This window comes from Panicum hallii, chromosome 5 (genome assembly GCF_002211085.1).
Source record: "Panicum hallii strain FIL2 chromosome 5, PHallii_v3.1, whole genome shotgun sequence".
Classification (NCBI taxonomy): domain Eukaryota; kingdom Viridiplantae; phylum Streptophyta; class Magnoliopsida; order Poales; family Poaceae; genus Panicum; species Panicum hallii.
Window position 1 is genome coordinate 55656395 of NC_038046.1, and position 17602 is coordinate 55673996.

General features: G+C 47.9%; 4 protein-coding genes and 1 pseudogene across 4 annotated transcripts; 2 read left to right on the forward strand and 3 right to left on the reverse strand.

Annotated features, from left to right (window-relative positions):
* Window positions 1-1433: 1433 nt before the first annotated feature.
* On the forward strand, window positions 1434-1803 carry LOC112891637. The gene has a single exon (XM_025958544.1). It carries the CDS (start codon window positions 1434-1436, stop codon window positions 1668-1670), a length of 237 nt encoding a protein of 78 aa, XP_025814329.1. The 3' UTR covers window positions 1671-1803.
* Window positions 1804-2014: 211 nt separating this feature from the next.
* LOC112895764 (late embryogenesis abundant protein EMB564-like) lies at window positions 2015-2786 on the reverse strand. Its single transcript, XM_025963754.1, has 2 exons — window positions 2636-2786; window positions 2015-2532 (listed from the first exon to the last, which is right to left on the reverse strand). Exons 1-2 carry the CDS (start codon window positions 2784-2786, stop codon window positions 2402-2404), a joined length of 282 nt encoding a protein of 93 aa, XP_025819539.1. The 3' UTR covers window positions 2015-2401.
* Window positions 2787-6156: 3370 nt separating this feature from the next.
* LOC112893827 lies at window positions 6157-8105 on the forward strand (annotated as a pseudogene).
* A 953-nt stretch (window positions 8106-9058) lies between these two features.
* On the reverse strand, window positions 9059-12642 carry LOC112893565 (pyruvate decarboxylase 1-like). The gene is made up of 6 exons (XM_025960967.1): window positions 12025-12642; window positions 11044-11207; window positions 10312-10962; window positions 9868-9985; window positions 9596-9784; window positions 9059-9509 (listed from the first exon to the last, which is right to left on the reverse strand). The coding sequence occupies exons 1-6, from the start codon at window positions 12514-12516 to the stop codon at window positions 9339-9341; spliced, it is 1785 nt and encodes a 594-aa protein (XP_025816752.1). The 5' UTR covers window positions 12517-12642; the 3' UTR covers window positions 9059-9338.
* A 3046-nt stretch (window positions 12643-15688) lies between these two features.
* Window positions 15689-17245, reverse strand: LOC112893566 (receptor-like protein 37). The gene is made up of 2 exons (XM_025960968.1): window positions 15928-17245; window positions 15689-15812 (listed from the first exon to the last, which is right to left on the reverse strand). The coding sequence occupies exons 1-2, from the start codon at window positions 17219-17221 to the stop codon at window positions 15754-15756; spliced, it is 1353 nt and encodes a 450-aa protein (XP_025816753.1). The 5' UTR covers window positions 17222-17245; the 3' UTR covers window positions 15689-15753.
* Window positions 17246-17602: the final 357 nt, after the last annotated feature.

Sequence of the window (17602 nt, forward strand, 5' to 3'; positions counted from 1 at the left end):
TGATCCATTTGTATTGTAAAATGAGGGAACATATTTTTTGGGGGGCTTCTACATAAGCCATGCATTTAACCATTAATTGTTGCAAGCTTCGAAATGCTCTAGTTCCATACATCTTTCCTACTTTACATTAATCCTTATAAGTAAATATAATAATTTCTAGAAAGTTCCCATGAAAATAAGAAGCATCTGATAATTGATTCAGAAGACTATAATGATCATTGATAATAATAGAAATTAGGTCTATTCCATTTTCTAAAATATTATCGATCTCTACCATAAAAATTTGTAACCCCCGCCCCACCACCTAAATCTATCTGTATCTAAATTAACCATCTCTACCATTACATAAGAATAATCTAAAGTAACCCCTAAACATCATCTAAATAACCACCTACACCATTATGAAAAATATTCTAAAGTAACTCTCTAAATTTGTATTTAATTTACTAAACTTCGTCATCATTAAAAGATGACCTAAAGTAACTCCTAGATTTACATCTTAATTATCTATCTATGTCATTATTAAAGATTCCAAAGTACTCATATATATCTAGATTTCCAACTTATGTGAAAGCAATGACGATATCTATTTCCATGTTAAACACATAGCTCAACTAAAGTTTCAACTAAACAAATATCACACACATTGAGGTAAGGCTGGAAATAAGAAAAAACTATGAATGGAGATGGGGAAGGATATAAAGTAATTGGTAGTAAATAAGATATATCACACTGGACCAAGACGTGAAAAAAGATCATAATTTAATTGCGTTAAATATGAACAAATGAGAGGGAGAGTGCAAGAAAACAAAGAGCAACTCTGATCAGTTGCAAGCCTCACAATTATCTATGAAGTTCTGACAATTAGTAGCCCATACATGCAAGAACACTAGTTGACGGACTGTATTTCTAAAACTGACCTTTTTGGTCACACCTGATAATAAGGTGCGACATGATTGAAGCGTGCACGAGTAGTCTACCAGCACATATTCTAGGTGGCATGCTTGTCACACCAATCTAATTGGCGTGATAATATTATGATGTTTCGCCTCCTAGAGTAACGTGACAAGCTCGTACTGTAGAAAAATTATATTCTTGTCTTGCAGATCGGATCGATTTTTATAAGAAACTGTAACTCTTCACAAGATGTACAACTACAACTATGTAGCTTGGCACTGGATCAACAGCGTTGTATAGCATTTATTTTTGTGTCCGAATTGAAACGAGAAACTCCTACTACCAAAATAGAAGCTTAGGCGTTTCTGAGACCCTAAACCTGCGCCCATCCAGACACATTTTAGACAACCATCCCCTACAAGATCTCGATCCCTCCTACCTCAACATGGGATAGATCATTGTTGCAAGAAAACCAATAAAGCACCTCTCCATACACGTACCCTCTCTTTCGCTAGCTTGTGACGGGCGGCGCGAGCATGGAGAAGGTGAGCTCCGCGAGGGTAGCCGCGGCGGCCGTGGTGGCGCTGTGCCTGCTGCTGGCGCCGGCGCAGGAGGCCGCCGGCGTGGAGTACATGACGTACCCGCCCAACATGATCAGCTGCAAGGTGCTGGGCAACTGCGAGAAGAACGCCGGCCCCGACGCCACCCGCCCCGGGAAGCCGGCCAACCGCTACACCCGCGGCTGCAGCGCCATCGACAGGTGCCGCGGCTGAGATCTCAGCCAGCAGGGGTGCGCGGGTCATCGGGGAGATGGATTTCTGTGCGCGATCCAGCCGATTCTTGCTTGCTCCCTGCGTCTGTGCGTATGCTTTTACACCGCGTATAAATACAGTATACACTCTGAAAAGCCGATGTGATCGTCTAATACATGCTGTGCCTGTCGCCACAAAGATTCCTTGACGAATCTGGGAATGTACACTCGCCAATTGCGTTTGTTTCGCGGCCATCTTTCCTGCGACGTGCCGATCAAGGGCGTCTTCATTTTCAGTCATGCACAGAAGGACGACAAAACTGGGACATAGTAGTACAGAGACAACAGACAACCAACCGTAGTTTCAAGATAACAGGGAGGGCCTCGTATATATTGGGCTCTCAAGGCTACAACCATATAGATGTCTTGACATGGAGACGCGCACAGGCACCAAAATGTTGCAGCCAGCGCACAACTACTAGTGCGCAGGGGCGGCACAGACACACCAGAGACAGTATCGTGTACAAGGGCGATGGCTACAATGCAGAGACCAAAATTTTGTAGCCTTCGACCGTGACCTACATATACGCATCCTTGCAGCGGCTAGAGCTGCGAGCTAGACTACGGCTACCATGTCCGATCCAAACCGATACACGCACGCTACTACGCTAAGCTAGCTAGCTAGTGTGCTAGTATACTATGCCTCGTACATACTAGTACACGGTAAGCTACGGTGGTCCACGGTTGGCGTGTTCAGTCGCGGCCGAGGCTCTCCTTGGCCTGCTGGAGCTGCTTCTCGTCGGGCTCGACGCGCACTGCGCCCTCCTTCTCGGCGCGGTCGTTGCCGGACTCCGTCGTGCGGCTCAGCCCTCCCTTCTTGCGCCCTGCCGCAGCAGCAACAAACACGCACGAGCGAACGCGCTTAGTCAAAAGCCAACATCGTATGCACGGAGCGCAGGAGGAATGGCCGGCCGCGGCCAGGCTCACCTTCGGCGAGGCGCTCCTGGGCGTCGAGGGTGGTGCCGCCGCCGCCGCTCTTCACGACGGTCTCGCCCTCCTCGCGGACGCGCCGGTCCAGTTCCGTTCGGACCTCCGGATCCTGCAGCTCCGCCGCCCTCTCCGCCTGCTGCGACGCCATCTGGGCCGACCTACTGCCACCGTCGCCGGCAGAACGCTCCCGCTCGCACAACAACAAACCCCCTTACTGCTTCGACCTGACCGCTCCTGCGCGTGCACTGCCCTCTCGCTCACCGTCCACCGCACTTGCAGCTCCAGTTCGACTCGGCACCTCTACTTATACACAGCGACTGCTCGTGACGTTCGTTGTTACCCGGCCGGCCGGCTCGATCTTACCGCCGGAAAGGCTAGCGCGTGGCGGACATGCCTGCGGCCGCGTCATCGTGACGCCGCCGACAGCCGGACGCGCGTCGGGGAGGATGAGGATTTACCAGGCGGAGAGCACGTAGCTGCCTGCGTGTCGCGGTAAATGGGGTGCATGCGTCCGACGTGGAGCCGTGGAGGGAACCCGCCACGGTCAGCTCTCAGTGGGTTCCTCCCTACGCCACGTGGCTCCGATACAGGCAGAGTTGGGGGGCCATATGGGCTACGCGCCTACGCTTCTGGCGCGGGCCCTAACTTCTCCTGCGTACACTGGGCTTGGCTTGGTCACGGCCCCGTCCTTTTATTGGCCGGCCCACTTGCTTGGTCACCCAAGTCAACAAAATCATTGGGCTTCTTCCCCTACCTTTTCCACGTGTTGTTTTCCCCTTGTACGAAGTTGCTATGCGAGAGACTCATGTACAATCACATTAAGTATGGTAAGAGGTAGTACTCTCAAAGAACAGTAAAAGGTGTGCCATTGGCGGCGTCATGTACCGAATGTCAAAAAGAAAAGTGAGTGAGTATAGCTGGAACGTCCAGAAGGCGGCAGCATGCAGTTTTCCCCGTCACACAACGTCAAAAAAGACCCGAAAAGATCATGGATCAGAGATCACACGGTCCCCCTCTTTGAACTTGAGCAACAAAGCCAAAGGCTACAAGGTGCCAAACAGGCGTGGCTAGATGCAAATCTGAGTTAGTGTCACCTGCAAATGTCTCCATCAGCTTCAGTATCAGTGTACAGTACGACACAGTGTCGCCTTAAACCAATGACTAATGTAGAAAAAATATGTGAATTTCTGAAGCAGGTGTGTTGTGGGGGGTGCAAGTCAAATCAGAGGACAGGACTGCAAGTTTGCAGCACACATGAAGTGCAAGAACAGGTGTAGGTAGGGATGCATGTTATATTTATTTTCGGTTATTGGGTCGAGCTAAAAATTTAATAAAATAAATTAGGATAGCATTATGCGTAATTAATTTAGGAGGAGAAATGAACTTAGAATGATATGCTACCGTAATTATTTAATTAATCTATAAAATATCATTGGATAACCACTTGCATCCCTAGGTGCAGGTCGAGATTTGGGGATAGATGCAACCACGTCTTCGTTCTGAACGCTTCAAATCTTCTTTCTGAACTCTATTATCAAATAAGAAAGACACTTTCCACCCCAAACACATCTAATAAAATAGAACCAGAAGTAGCATAACCTTCAAATTCGATCGTCCATTTGAAAAGAAATGGACGGCCAAATACTTGATTTTTTTTAAAAAAAAAGAATTCCAAGCTGTGACTGTGACTAGATTTTCTATTAGAACATATTTATAAATATGACAAATTTATGAGACTATGAAAATACCTTTCTAGACCAATGCACACACGCGATTTTTGTGTTTGTGAACCAGAGATTTTAAAAGTTATTAGGGCAGTCAAAGTCTGAAAAGTTTAAAAGTAAAAACGGTAAAGTATTTGTGACCGCAGCGCGTGCTAAAGTAATCAAATTTCTCCATATGCCACTTATTGCACGCACAGCTCCAAGCAAATTATATGGTTGGCAGACTTGGCACAGCAAAGGACACATGAATTCCAGATGCCAGAATGCAGGTCGAGACGCGAGGACAAACAAATCTTGCAAGACGTTTGTCATTTCCGGCTCCGGAACAGTCGTTCTCCGCGGTTTCTTGGGCCGCTTGTCGACCTGCTGCGCTCGCAGGTTCACATGCAGGGCACTGGCACTGACGTACCAAGGGAAGGAAGGAGTCCGAGAGAACCGCGTCTCTATTAAATCTTGCACAGTTTTGGTGTCGTCCCTATCCTTGTTCACTGGTCAAACGGCAAGCCATTTGCAATTGTGCTGTGTCAGATCCTCAAACAGTCTGAATAAAATGCCCTGCAAGTAGCCACAAAGCCGTACTTGTTCTGAACTTCTGGTGTCACATGTTGTTAGGTTGTTAGGTGGGTGGGGGGGGGGGGGGCGACTAGGCAGTGCAAGACGACAAAGATTTGTGTTTATCAGGGGATAGGTTCGAGCAAACAGTGCTTCCACTGTCTGATCGAGATAGCAAAATAGATGCATTCTGATGAGAGCATTGGTTTCTAAAGCTTGAAACTGAATCATTTGCAGAGAACAAGCCAGACCTGCTGTCAGCCAGTCTGAAAGGATCCAAAGGCCTCTCCTGGGATGTTGCTTGTTAAGGGAGTGTGGAAACGAAGTGTGCCTGCAGGTAAATGCCAAGACTGAAACTGTTGGAGCTTACAGTTCATGGGAATTCATTTAATCGTGTCCCTGTCCATCTCTCTCATCATGGGACAACGCATGGAGCATCAGTCAATAAATTGCGAAGACTTTCTTTCATGGCCATCCAATTCCAGAAGAGGAATCTTGTGGTCTGTCCTCCATACTTTCAGAAGTCCTTGGCTGGTTTGATGTCCAAGGTTCATAAAATTACATGACGATTGACGAACGATCCTAGAACCAATCTAAAAAGTTAGTACCAATAAATAAATAAATAACTGTGAACCGTGTAACAACGTCTCCAGCAGATTACTCATCTCTCATATCCTAAATATTTTCTCTCTCCTAATAGCACTTTTATAGTTTTGGTAGCCAGTGCTATAGCAGATTACTCGATGAATAGAATCGAGGGAGGAATCCCCTACATTTAAGCAAGAGGTAGGTGTATTTTGGCGACCACCAAAATTTTTTGGTATTGGCGATAAAATTGGTAATTTGCTGGAGCATCTTCCATTACCAAAAGGATAATTTTTTGGTATTGGAGAGAGATGAGTAGTTTGCTGGAGATGCTCTAAACTTATCATCTGTTTTCTGACTTTCTCCAAGCACACAATCACATTTCAGTTCACCTAATAGCAGTAAAAGGAGCCTTTACTTGAGTTACCATTTACCAAAGACACGATTAGTCTGAAGCCATATGAATCCTGGTCATCAGAACAGGAACTTGTTAGGCAGCTCTTGAAATTCCTCCATTTGGCAGGCTTTTTCTTCATATCCTACGCATGGCACACTCACGCAAGCCACCTCAGCCATTCTGCTAGTGGGAACACATGTGGAGAGAGAAACATGAAGATATATATAGAGAGTGGTGGGCCAGTAAAAAGAGAGGGCACTGCAGCACACGCCTATCATCATACGTATTATAAGATGATCACATCTCACACACAAGCATATCACCCATCCTAGAGAATAGAGATGAGATGACAAGGCGACGTTGCATCATTTATTGTAAGCATCCAGCATGCATCACCCACTCAACAGCATGATCTCTCTCTCTCTCTCTCTCTCTCTCTCTGCTTGCTTCGTCTCTCACCTCCTCTTATTCTCATGCTTGCTGCAAACTTTATTCGCTGTTGATGCTATTCAAGTTTGGGTAGCTGCCTTTTTGTTTGATTCATTCAGAACATTCGCCTTTCTTGTTGCAATGACAAGAACCTGCAGGTGAGGTGATGCTTGGCTGAATGACTCCATGCCAACCTCTGCAAGAAGGCAAGGAACTGCAGGGGCTGCAGCCGTACGATGCCTGCGATCCTTCGGTGTTCATAGGGCCAGTTCTGCTGCCCCGGCAGGCCAGCTCGGGCCCTCCGGCGCCGCCGGAGATGTCGTCGTCGTCGGGGTCTGGTAGGAGCGCGACCGAGGCGAGGGCTCTGAAGATCCACAGCGAGGCCGAGCGGCGCCGTCGGGAGAGGATCAATGCTCATCTGACTACGCTTAGGAGGATGGTCCCTGATACTAGGCAGGTTCGTGCGATCCTACCATCTCAGTGGTTCAATTATGGAAGCACGTGGCAAGATTTCTCAACCATTTCGGAGTTTCTTCATATTTTACCAGAGTTGACCCATTTCAGAGTTTCTTCATACTCTACCAGAGTTGATTCACCATTTTTTCTTTTTGCAGTTCAGATTTGTCTGGTAACTATACTGGTTTAAATGAGTAGAGTAGTTATAGTAAAAATCGGAAAAATACGAAGTAAAATTGGAAAGAAGTTAATCTCCGTCACTTCCCATAATCTCAGTGTTAGGTGTCAATAATAAGTTATTGCTTAATCGTATCAAACCTCTCTCCTCGGGCATAGTTTATGGAGAAGTTTGAGGTTTGCAAGAAAGCCATATGAATGGAACCTTTGCACTCGCATTTGTTCACATTTCATCATGCTTTCACTTTGGAATTATCTAATAAGACAAAGTACAATGGTATGGCTTCTAAGCAAAGGCCTGTTTCATTTTCCCTGCACTGCAGATGGACAAGGCCACCTTGCTTGCCAGAGTGGTAGACCAAGTGAAGCTGCTCAAGAGGAAAGCAAGTGAGGCCACTCAAAGCATGGCCCTCCCACCGGAGACCAACGAAGTGTCCATCGAGCTCCACTCCGGCGACAACGGCGGCGTCGTCGCCGCACCGACAAGATGATCTACATAAAGGCCTCCATCAGCTGCGACGACAGGCCGGATCTCATCGCCGGGCTCACCCAGGCGTTCCATGGCCTGAGGCTGAGGACGGTGAGGGCGGACCTGACCTCGTTAGGAGGAAGGGTGCAGCATGTGTTCGTGCTGTGCAGGGAGGAAGGCTGGGGCAGTGCAGGCGCAACCCTCAGGTCTCTGAAGGAGGCTGTCAGGCTGGCGCTAGCCAGGGTCGCTTCTCCAGAAATGGCATACGGGAGTAGTCCCTTTCAGAGCAAGAGGCAGAGGATTATAGAGCCACGTTACTCGATTATGTCCCTATAGAAGATTTTTATTTAATTTCTGGGGATTTAGGGACTGCAAAAATCTGTAAGAAGCGGTAGAAAATTCTTCAGATTAAGAGTGCTAATTGTGTTTGTTGCGTATCATAAATGTTCTTTGTTAACTGTGTGCGATTTGAACCCTGAAGTCCTGAACTGTGGCTAGTGCAGTGCTGTAATAATTTTGCAAGACCACATGGTCAGGGCCCAGCAGGGTTTGATGGGGTGTGCTGCAGATTTGTAGTGTGAGGACTGTATGGATGCAGATATGCTGCTCTGCGAAGGCAGCTGATTGGCTTGGCATTTCAGGGCTTAGGTGAAAAGACGGTGACACCTTTTGAGTTTTGATTGGCTCCCTATCAAGAATGTACCCTGCCTTGTCTGTTGCCTGAACATTTAGCTTCTCCAGAGCTTTGAGACTTTTCCTACGCTAAATTATGTAGCAGAAATGTGTTATTCAGAAAAATTATATAAGCACGTTGAAAAATTACAAGGTTTATTCGCTTGCAAAAGGGGGAGAAGAGAACAAAATCGCTACAACTTCTGTCACATGGAACTAGAGGTAATCTATTGCACTTGCACATGACCATATTCTTCGATTCAAATGGGTGTGTCTTGCATAAATTTGCTCACAACTCTTTGATTCATTTCTCTCTTCTTCTTTTTTCGTGATGCCTGGTGTACAATAATATGTGAAACTATGGGCAGTTACCCATAGGTTAAGAAAATTTTGCTTTCCTTCACAAAAAGCAGAATTGGCTTTCTCAACGACGATGTGACTTTAGCTTTTCATGAAAATAATATTTATATTACCAATTGGTAAGGATCGCTGCTCTTTCAGCTCTTGCAATTTGCTGCCCTCAGTTTCAAAGTTGATCTGCCGAACCTTTATACGTGTAGCTCTTTTGGCGTTTATAACGAGCTGGTGAACAGAAAGTGCTGGTGTACAAAGTACACGTGTTGAACTGACTCGAGGAACTTGGAAAAGCCACAATTTGGAATGAAAAGTATTCCTCTTCAGAAAAACAAAGTTCTTCATTTATTGAAAACATATTTCTCTTTTTTTTGGAAAAGGTAAGCTTTATTAATTTCAAATAACGTTATGTTGAGGCGATACGACAACACTTGAAAGTCTCCCGACCTCTCTGCCTGAAAGAGACACGGGCTTAAAAGATACATGGCCTTAAAAAAAATAAAAGAGAAGTTGTTACCATTGCAAAAAGGTTTAGATTTCGGTAAGAGATAAAGCTGTTATGATCAGACTTGAGAGACTACGCTGAATGCAGGGCTGGAGCTAGATACGAGAATTGAGGAGAGCATATTTTGGACTAACAAAAGAGAATTTACAGATTTTCAAGTTCAAGAGAGGCCGACGCGGACTCCTAGTTAGCTAAGAACAACAAAAATTGATTTCAGATTTATTGGCAGCATCTGTGAAGTAACCACGAGACTTGCAACACCAGTGAATTACAGTTTTATTCAGAGATCAACAGCATCTTCTCCCCGAGCCTTCTTCATATGGACCTCAAACATATAATGAGGACCCGGTTTCCAGCGCAATTTGGGAGACCTGATGTCCTCACTGAGGATTTGGTGGACGGCTATTTGCCGCAGAAACCCTAGATCCCCACTCGAGAAGCTCTTTGCTGGTGTCATCCTTGTGCACAATGACCTCTATGAAGCACAAGCAGTCCTTCTTAGGGCCCAGAGCTGCCTTCAATGCCTCCTTCAGGTCCTCCTCAGTTCGAACCTGCGAGCACAGAACACGTAATGACAATTGCAATGTGGCAATTGTGACTAGAGACTTAGTGAGTAACACAGCATACAATTGCCAACCTTTACTGTGTAGCACTTGCCCTCGCCATTGTGGAATGCTTCCATCAAACCAGTGTAGTTCCAATTCTTGATAACATTATAAGGACCGTCATGGATCTCCACCTCAATTGTGTATCCTCCATTGTTTATCAGAAAGATGATGCTGTTCTGCCCCCATCGGAGCATCGTTGACACTTCTTGTGCCGTCACCTGAATTCCAGTTGAAGTAAACTCTCACTGCATATTCTAATAGAAATTGATATAGAAAACATAAAACAGTGATCATTTTGTACCTGAAAGCTGCCATCTCCAATGCATGCAATGACACGCTTATCCTTAGCAGCCTGTGCGTATCCTAGAGTTGCACCCACTGACCAGCCAATTGATCCATACTGCATCTGAAATTCGTACCTGGTAAAAGCAAATAAAGTTCAGTTACGAACAAACTGACAGAAAGCATCTCAAAATACTAATGCAAAGTTTGATATTGCTACTATCTAATACTAGGAAACATGTCTTTCATGGTGAAGAAGCTGACAGCACTGAATTTGTAGTAGTCTAAAAGAATCAAAACATCCCTGTGTTTTTTATCTGATTAATCCTAAATCAGCATACCAAGATAGACGATGGTTTTACCACTTACCACCCACCAACCAATGAGCTAGAAGAAACTGACAGATGAATTTCGCATCACTAAAAAATATCACAGCCAAATTGTGATCTGAACAGGAGCTTACCCACAGCCTTCTGGTAGCTTCAGCTTCTGGCAGTTAAACCACGAGTCCCCAGTCTCTGCAATGATTGCCGAGTTGCTAGACAGCATTGCCTGAATATGCTTGAATAGTATGTTCACTCTCAATGGCTCTCCAGGTTCAGATGGATGTGGCTCGCCTGGAGGCACATAAATTCGACAATAGTTCTCATATGCAGCAGTATTCTTCTTCAGACGGGTTGCAAGTGCATGCAGGAAATCCTTCATCAGAACACACCCAAATGCAGGGCCATGTCCGATGACCACCCGTTCTGGTTGGACAATGATGGCCTTTTCCTTCTTCAGGAGCAGCGAGTATCCAACCGAGCTGTAGTCGTTGAATATGGGACCAGCAAATAGATAGGCATCGGCAGACTCAACGATCTCAGCACAGAATGGAGTGCTCACAGCGCCCCAGTATGTGCCGATAAACCTCGAGTGGTGCTCCGGCACAAGCCCCTTTGCAGAAGGCATCATCGCAACGGGATAGCCGCAGGCATCTGCCAGCTCTACAAAGGCTTTGCATGCTTTGGACACCCTCATCTTTGGTCCACCAACAAGCACTGGCTTGACAGCTTTGTTCAAGAATGCCGCAGCGGCTTCCACTGCTGCCTCCAGGTTCATCTGGTTCGATAGCCTGCAAAAAACAATTTATAACTAACTGATTGTCACATTGACTAGTGCACGTATAAGAGCTTGCCAAGTTTCCAAATTATACCTTGGGGAGAGGAAGAAAGGGACAGGATGACGGCTGAAGGTGGGATGTGGGATCGAAGGGAGGTTGCAGCTGATGCTGATGTAAACAGGCTTGCTCTCCTTTATTGCTGTAGAGATGGCAGTGTCAATCTGTTCATGTGCATCTTCCAAGTTGTTCACCACAGCCTGTGATACATGAGCAAAAAAACGTAATAACATAGCAAATCTGAGGATATGACTGATTGTTAAAAGGAATAAATGGCACATACTACCATAAATTATTAGTGAACATGAAATTTTCAAGTTTAGGGGCTATTTGGATCCACGGACCAATTTTTAGTCCAGATCACATCGGATGTTTGGATACCAATTATAGGAATTAAATATGAGCTAACTATAGAATTAATTGCACAAATGGAGACTTCATGAGATAAATCTATTAAGCCTAATTAATTCATCATTAGCACTGTAACACAACATGGTCAAATCATGGACTAATTAAGTTTAATGGATTCGTCTCGCGAATTAGCCTTCATTTATACAATAGGTTTTGTAATTAGTCTATATTTAATACCTCTAATTGGTATCAAATATCTGGATGCGACGAAACTAAAATTTAGTCCGAAGGAACCAAACACCCGCTTGAGCTTCGTAACCCAACCCCTGGTCAACCCCCTCAAATGAAGCATTAACATTCTGCAACTATCCAATTCCTTGAAGTCACCACAGCATCACAATATGCAGGAAACTGATCGGTGCGTCATGATTTCCAACATAACTATGGTTATTCTGACGGCCAAGAAAAGTATTTCATTCACCTAAAATAACCATAGGACCACACATGCAGATGCAACAGGTTGTGGGGATCCAACAGTGGACACGTAATGCAGTTCTACAAAGCAGTGCTAGTCAGCAGAAGTCTAGAACCGGACCCTCCTACTCGCCACCGAAATTAAAAAAATTATAAAAGAGAGAAGAAGATGAGGAGGAATTCCAGTAGTACCTGGTAGCACGTGACGGTCTGGAAGCACCTGAGCTCCTGCGTGAAATCCGGCAGACCGATGGTGTGGTGCAGGATCCTGTTGCTCCCGTAGTCGTTGCTGTTGGGCCCCCCGACGATGCACACGACGGGGAGGTTCTCGCTGAATGCCCCCGCGACGGCGTTGATGGCGCTGAGCCCGCCGACGGTGAACGTGACGGCGCAGGCGCCGACCCCGCCGCCGCGCGCCCGGGCGTACCCGTCGGCGGCGTACGCCGCGTTGAGCTCGTTGCAGCAGCCCACGAGGCGCACCCCCGTGGAGCCCGACTCGGCCTCCAGCTCGTCGAGGAGCGTCAGGTTGAAGTCCCCCGGCACGGCGAACACGTCGCGGGCGCCCACCTCGGCGAGCCGCCGCGCGAGGTGGCGGCCCAGCGTCGCCTCCCGCGGGGCCGAGGCCGGCGGGGCGGGCGGGGCGGCGTCCGTAGCCGCGGGGACCGAGCCGATGGTCGTGTCCATGGCGGGCCGCGTGGTGGCGAGGGGACGGGCGGGGAGCGGAAGGTTCCGGGCGGCGGGAGGAAAAGAAGTTGGTTGCCTCGCCGTCGAGCGGGGTCGTCCACTGTCCAGCGGTTTGGAGGCGAGTGGGGAACGGTTGGGCTGGGCATATATGGTGGTGGAGCGTGGGCCCGGGCGTGTCAGCGAGGCTACTAGAAACAGGTGGCGCCCCGCTCGCGTGACAAGTGGGGTCCCGTGGCCGTGGACTTTTTCTTTTTTTTGGCGAGGGTCGGAGTCGGAGGGGTCGTCGCGGCTGGCGAAGTGGCGAGTTTCTTTCTTGTGCGGCAAACCACGGCAGGAGCAGAGCAAGACGCATTTGAACTGTGAGCAGAGAGGCCACAGCATGTGGGATACGTGTCGAATGCGGTTGTGTTACAGGGTGATTAACAAATGCGGTGCCCGGTTCGAGGATAATCGAGAGGCGGATTGGACGTGTCGAGTGCGAGTGGTTTTGGCGCCCGTTGTTTCTGGAACGGGGAATCTTTCTAGAGCACAGCAGCTTGCCGGGAGAAAACGGAAAACCCGTGGAATTGCTTAGGACTTTAGGAGCGCTCGACAACATCAGACGTTGTGCACTCGTAAAGTCTGACAAGAACGGTCTTCTCGAGCTCCAGCATTCCTCTGCGTCTCACGACCTGTGCGCGGAAACGCAACGCATCGTGTTTTTTTTTTTTACTTTTCTGCCAGGTTTTTAACAGTGCGTGTCCATGCGATGGGGGGACTGGATGAGGTGTGTGCTCTGTCTCTCGGTCAAGAGATGAATGGTTTAGTAGTGAGCAGGCTTCGATCATGTTTAGTCGTACTGCTGATTGAAATTAACCGAGAAGAGTAGCAGCCGGCTCGGTGGTGACCTTTTATTTGTTTTTAGTAGGTGTATACATCATACTGTGACTATACATTGGAGTCGGAGGTGTCCACTGCCCGGCCTAACCAATATGTACGGTGTGGTCATTTTCACGTCACGCTCGAACCGAGCGATAGCCGGCGTACGTGTCGCGGCCCTCGCCGTGCACCGTAACAATTAGGAAAAAAGAAGGCGTCACAGATCACGGTTCACGACGCCTTGCTGTCACGCCTTCTCGATGCAAAGCAAGCAAGAACAGCATGCGTGCGTGTCGTCGTTTGCTGCTGCTGCTGCTGCTGCTGCTGCTGCACGGGAGGCGATTCGGCTCTTCGGCCCAGAGGGGAGGAGTGTTTTGCCGAAACCAATATTGGGCCCAGACTCGCAGTTACCAGATCATGTTACCGGACTGGGACTTGCTGTCGGATTCCGTTGCAATTGTAATCTGTTCTTGGTGAAGATCAGTCACGCAGCTAAAGAAAAGATGTTCTGTTCATTCACTCAAAACTCAAAAAAAAGAAAAGTAAAAAAAGAGAGAGATCTAACATAGGATGGACTGAGTGGTCTTTTATTAAGAAGAAGAAATAGGCACAAAGATTTGAGTTGAAGAGGACTCAGGACTAGGTTTGGACGCATGATCACACCTCTCACGCCAACCAGGCGATCTAGGCTCGATGACTGAGTGGTCTCTTCTGAGAAACTGCAGATGGTTTGGTGAATCATCTGGACAGATCGAAGACAAAACAATGTTTAGGTAGCTCATTGCGGTGCCCCGGAAAGTTAACGACGAGCTCCATGAGATTCCCCATGTCAGGATAACTGAAATTGCAAATCCAACACCAAATCCCAGGCCCGCAAAAAGGAACAGTACAATATCTATTGATATCTTCTCCGACGGATGCAGCACAATGTCTGGTGGCCTCCTGTTATCGCACCCTTTGGATACTTTAAGTCCACATAGACCAGTGTTCCCAAGAAATGAGAGATTGGAGAATGTCAAGAAGTGGGGAGACTCTGGTACTCTCCCCTCCAGCTTGTTGTAGGATAGATTCAACATTGAAAGGAAGTCAAGTGATGCCAACTCTTGTGGAATCTCTCCTGAAAGATCATTTGAAGAGAGATCGAGTGACTCGAGTTGGTTTAGAGTGCCAAGCTGAGATGGGATCGGTCCGGTGAGGGCATTGTGTGACATGTTTAGCGCGCTGAGTAGGACAAGGTCCCCAATTGATTGGGGAATGGCACCATAGAATACATTATCTGAAACATCAATGACCACAATAGTTCTCAGTATTTTAGAGAAGGTGATATCAGATCCTTTGTATGTGATTGCAGTGGTGAACTGGTATGTTTGACCAAGCAGATCATATTGATTTTCCATGACCAGCCTCTCATTGTCAGCTTTAGTCATCATGGATTTCATTGTTCCGAACCATTCGTTGCGCAGTAATCCTGAGAAATTGTTTGAAGCCAAGTCGAAAATTCGAAGACTTATGAACTCACAACTATTTTTATCTGCAGAATCAGAAGGCCCCACATTCCCGACAAACTGGTTGGATTTTAGAACAAGGACCTGAAGTTTAGGAAGCGTATTCATCCAGCATGGGAATGTATCATCAATATGATTATTCCCAATATCAAAAACCTCCAAGTCCTTGCAAGCGACTAGAGATCTGGGTAACTGTCCTTCAATCCGATTGTCGCTAAAATCCAATGCCCCAAATGCACAATCTTGCTTTATGCTATTTGGTAATCTTCCATGAAGTTGATTTCCTCTCAAATTTAATACATTCAATTGACTCATATCCTCCATTAGACAAGAAGGGATGGAGCCAATCAGATCATTATTGGATAGATCAAGGAGCATAAGGTTTGTCGCTTCACAAATTGATGGCGGAATTTCTCCAGACAATTTGTTTCCAGAAGCCATGAGAAGGGAAATACTGCTTAACTGAGAACCGAAATTGAATGGTATGGATGAGAATTGGTTGTTTGAGCAATCAAATAATTGGGTTTGCGGTCCTGGTACAGGTATAGGTCCTTCAAATAGGTTATAACTGATATCAATAACAGACATATTAGCTGAAATGACAGAGCCAAATCCTATATACTACTAAATTGGTTGTATGATAAGTTCATCAGGATGATCGAGTCAATCCAATTATCCCATGCCCACTGAGGTACGGTGCCATGGATGTGATTGTTTGAAAGGTCAAGAACTTCAATTGACTGCATGTGCCTCAAGGTATCAGGGAGCTTGGATATGTTACAAGATGCTAGACACAGTGTATCAAAATTGTCGATGGACTCCCATGAAGAGTTATATTTGCCTTCCACTATGGAAAGTTTGTTGTTTGACAGATTCAGCCGAAATAGATTGGGCAATTTGAAGAATGAGCTGAGTTCAATGGTACCAATGAAACTGTTGGAATGAAAATTTATGGCTCCCAAATTAGTTAGATTAAACAGATGCGGAGGTACTTGACCAGAAAAGTTGCATGAATACAATTTCAATGTACTTAGTTTCTTGAGGTTACCTATGAAGGAAGGTACTTGACCAGATAAGCCACAGTTCGAGAATTGCAAAATTTCCAAAGAAGTTAAATTTGCCACCCAGGATGGCATTTCTCCCACTATACCAGCCCCGGAAACTTGTAATGATGTCAAGGATCTGAGCTCACCTAGTGAGGAGGGAAGCTCTTGGTGAAAGTCTGCCGCCGCAACACCTAATTTGTTCAAGGATTTGAGATTACTTATGGAACTCGGAATCAGACCAGAGAAGTTCGTGTTGCTGCAAACCAGCTGCGTCAGGATACTATCCGATGAGAAGTTGGGCAGCACGCCCGATACTTTGTGATTATAACTGATATCAACCACTGTCAAGTTTTTGTTCTGGAAGATCCTTGACGGGAACGGCCCTTCAAGCAGATTGTAGGCAAGTTTAAGAACACTGAGGGAAGGTAGATCAGCAAAGGACTCTGGAATCTGGCCATGTACTCTGTTGTACTTTAGGTTGATCTTGGCCAATGAGTGGATGAGAGACAGCGACCCACAGATCGGAGCATCGAGGTTGGTGCCTCGCAGGCTGAGAACCTGAAGCTGTGGAGTGGAATTAGCAAAGGCACTGCACCACGCTGCCCCGTTGCCGGACAGGTCAACGGTGTCGAGATAGAGCTCTTTCAGGCTGCTGAGGTTAGAGACTAGTGACCCGATGTCCGGCTCCACGACGGGCCACCGCCCTTCGCCGAGGGGCAGGAAATAGTCGTTGTCTCCGACGAGATAGATCCAGTTGGAGAAGTCCAGAGATTCCAGATTGCTGAGCCGCCGTATCCCGTCTGGTATCTTGCCGACGAAGTCGGAGTAGGAGAGGTTGAGGTGGGCGAGCTCCGTGAGCCGCTCGAACCCAGCATCCGGGAGCTGGGACTCGTTGAGGCTGTTGCCGGAGAGGTCCAGGTGCCTCAGGGAGGTCAGGTCGAAGAGCGCGGGGTGGAGGCCGCCGGCGCTCGCCAGCCCGCACCCGCCGAGGTCGAGGGCGGTCACGCCGCCGTCGGAGGCGGCGCAGGCGACGCCCTCCCAGCCGCAGCAGTCGGTGCCGGCGCGCCACGACGCGAGGGTGCAGGTGGAGTCGTTGGTGGAGTGGAAGGAGCGTCCCAGCCGGAGCAGCGCCGAGGCCTGGTCCGGCCGGCACGGGACCTTTGCTGGCGGTGTGGCGGTTTGGTTGCTGAAGGTGCCGTCGAGGGAGTGGGAGAGCTGAATGCTGGCAAGGACCAGGTGAACGAGCAAGTCCAGGTGCAGCAGGAGCTGCTGGCGGTGACTCGTACGGGAGATCATTGTTGAGAACTGGAGTAGAATTACTGCCGTTGCGGCGTTGCCCACGATATGGCCTCCTTTAGGCTGACTCCAGCGGCATCCGGTGGAGCGTCCGGTTCTCTATTAACGGAGGACACTGTAGCAAGGGATCGCTCCATCGGTGTGCTGTAAACCGTGCGGTAAAATGGAGCGTATGGCCTGCGTCCCGCACAGAGCCAGGGAGTACCGGCGTCCTCCATCGCGTGGGCCCTCCAGCGCATCTCCACGCGCGCGGGCGGCGGGGCGGCGGGCCGCGCGAGGCGACGGCGCGCGGGGCGGGGCGGCGGGCCGCGCGGGGCGGCGGCGCGCGGGGCGGAGGCGCGCGGGCGGAGGGCGGCGGAGCGGAGGGCGGCGGAGCGGAGG

Coding starts and splice junctions, on each gene's coding strand:
- LOC112891637 (XM_025958544.1), top strand. CDS start 1,434: ATGGAGAAGGTGAGCTCCGCGAGGGTAGCCGCGGCGGCCGTGGTGGCG.
- LOC112895764 (XM_025963754.1), bottom strand. CDS start 2,786: ATGGCGTCGCAGCAGGCGGAGAGGGCGGCGGAGCTGCAGGATCCGGAG. Junction 2,533..2,635: donor CCAGGAGCGCCTCGCCGAAG/GTGAGCCTGGCC, acceptor CTGCTGCGGCAG/GGCGCAAGAAGGGAGGGCTG.
- LOC112893565 (XM_025960967.1), bottom strand. CDS start 12,516: ATGGACACGACCATCGGCTCGGTCCCCGCGGCTACGGACGCCGCCCCG. Junction 11,208..12,024: donor AGACCGTCACGTGCTACCAG/GTACTACTGGAA, acceptor CATGTATCACAG/GCTGTGGTGAACAACTTGGA. Junction 9,510..9,595: donor GCAAGTGCTACACAGTAAAG/GTTGGCAATTGT, acceptor CTGTGCTCGCAG/GTTCGAACTGAGGAGGACCT.
- LOC112893566 (XM_025960968.1), bottom strand. CDS start 17,221: ATGATCTCCCGTACGAGTCACCGCCAGCAGCTCCTGCTGCACCTGGAC. Junction 15,813..15,927: donor TCAAGTACCTTCCTTCATAG/GTAACCTCAAGA, acceptor TCATTCCAACAG/TTTCATTGGTACCATTGAAC.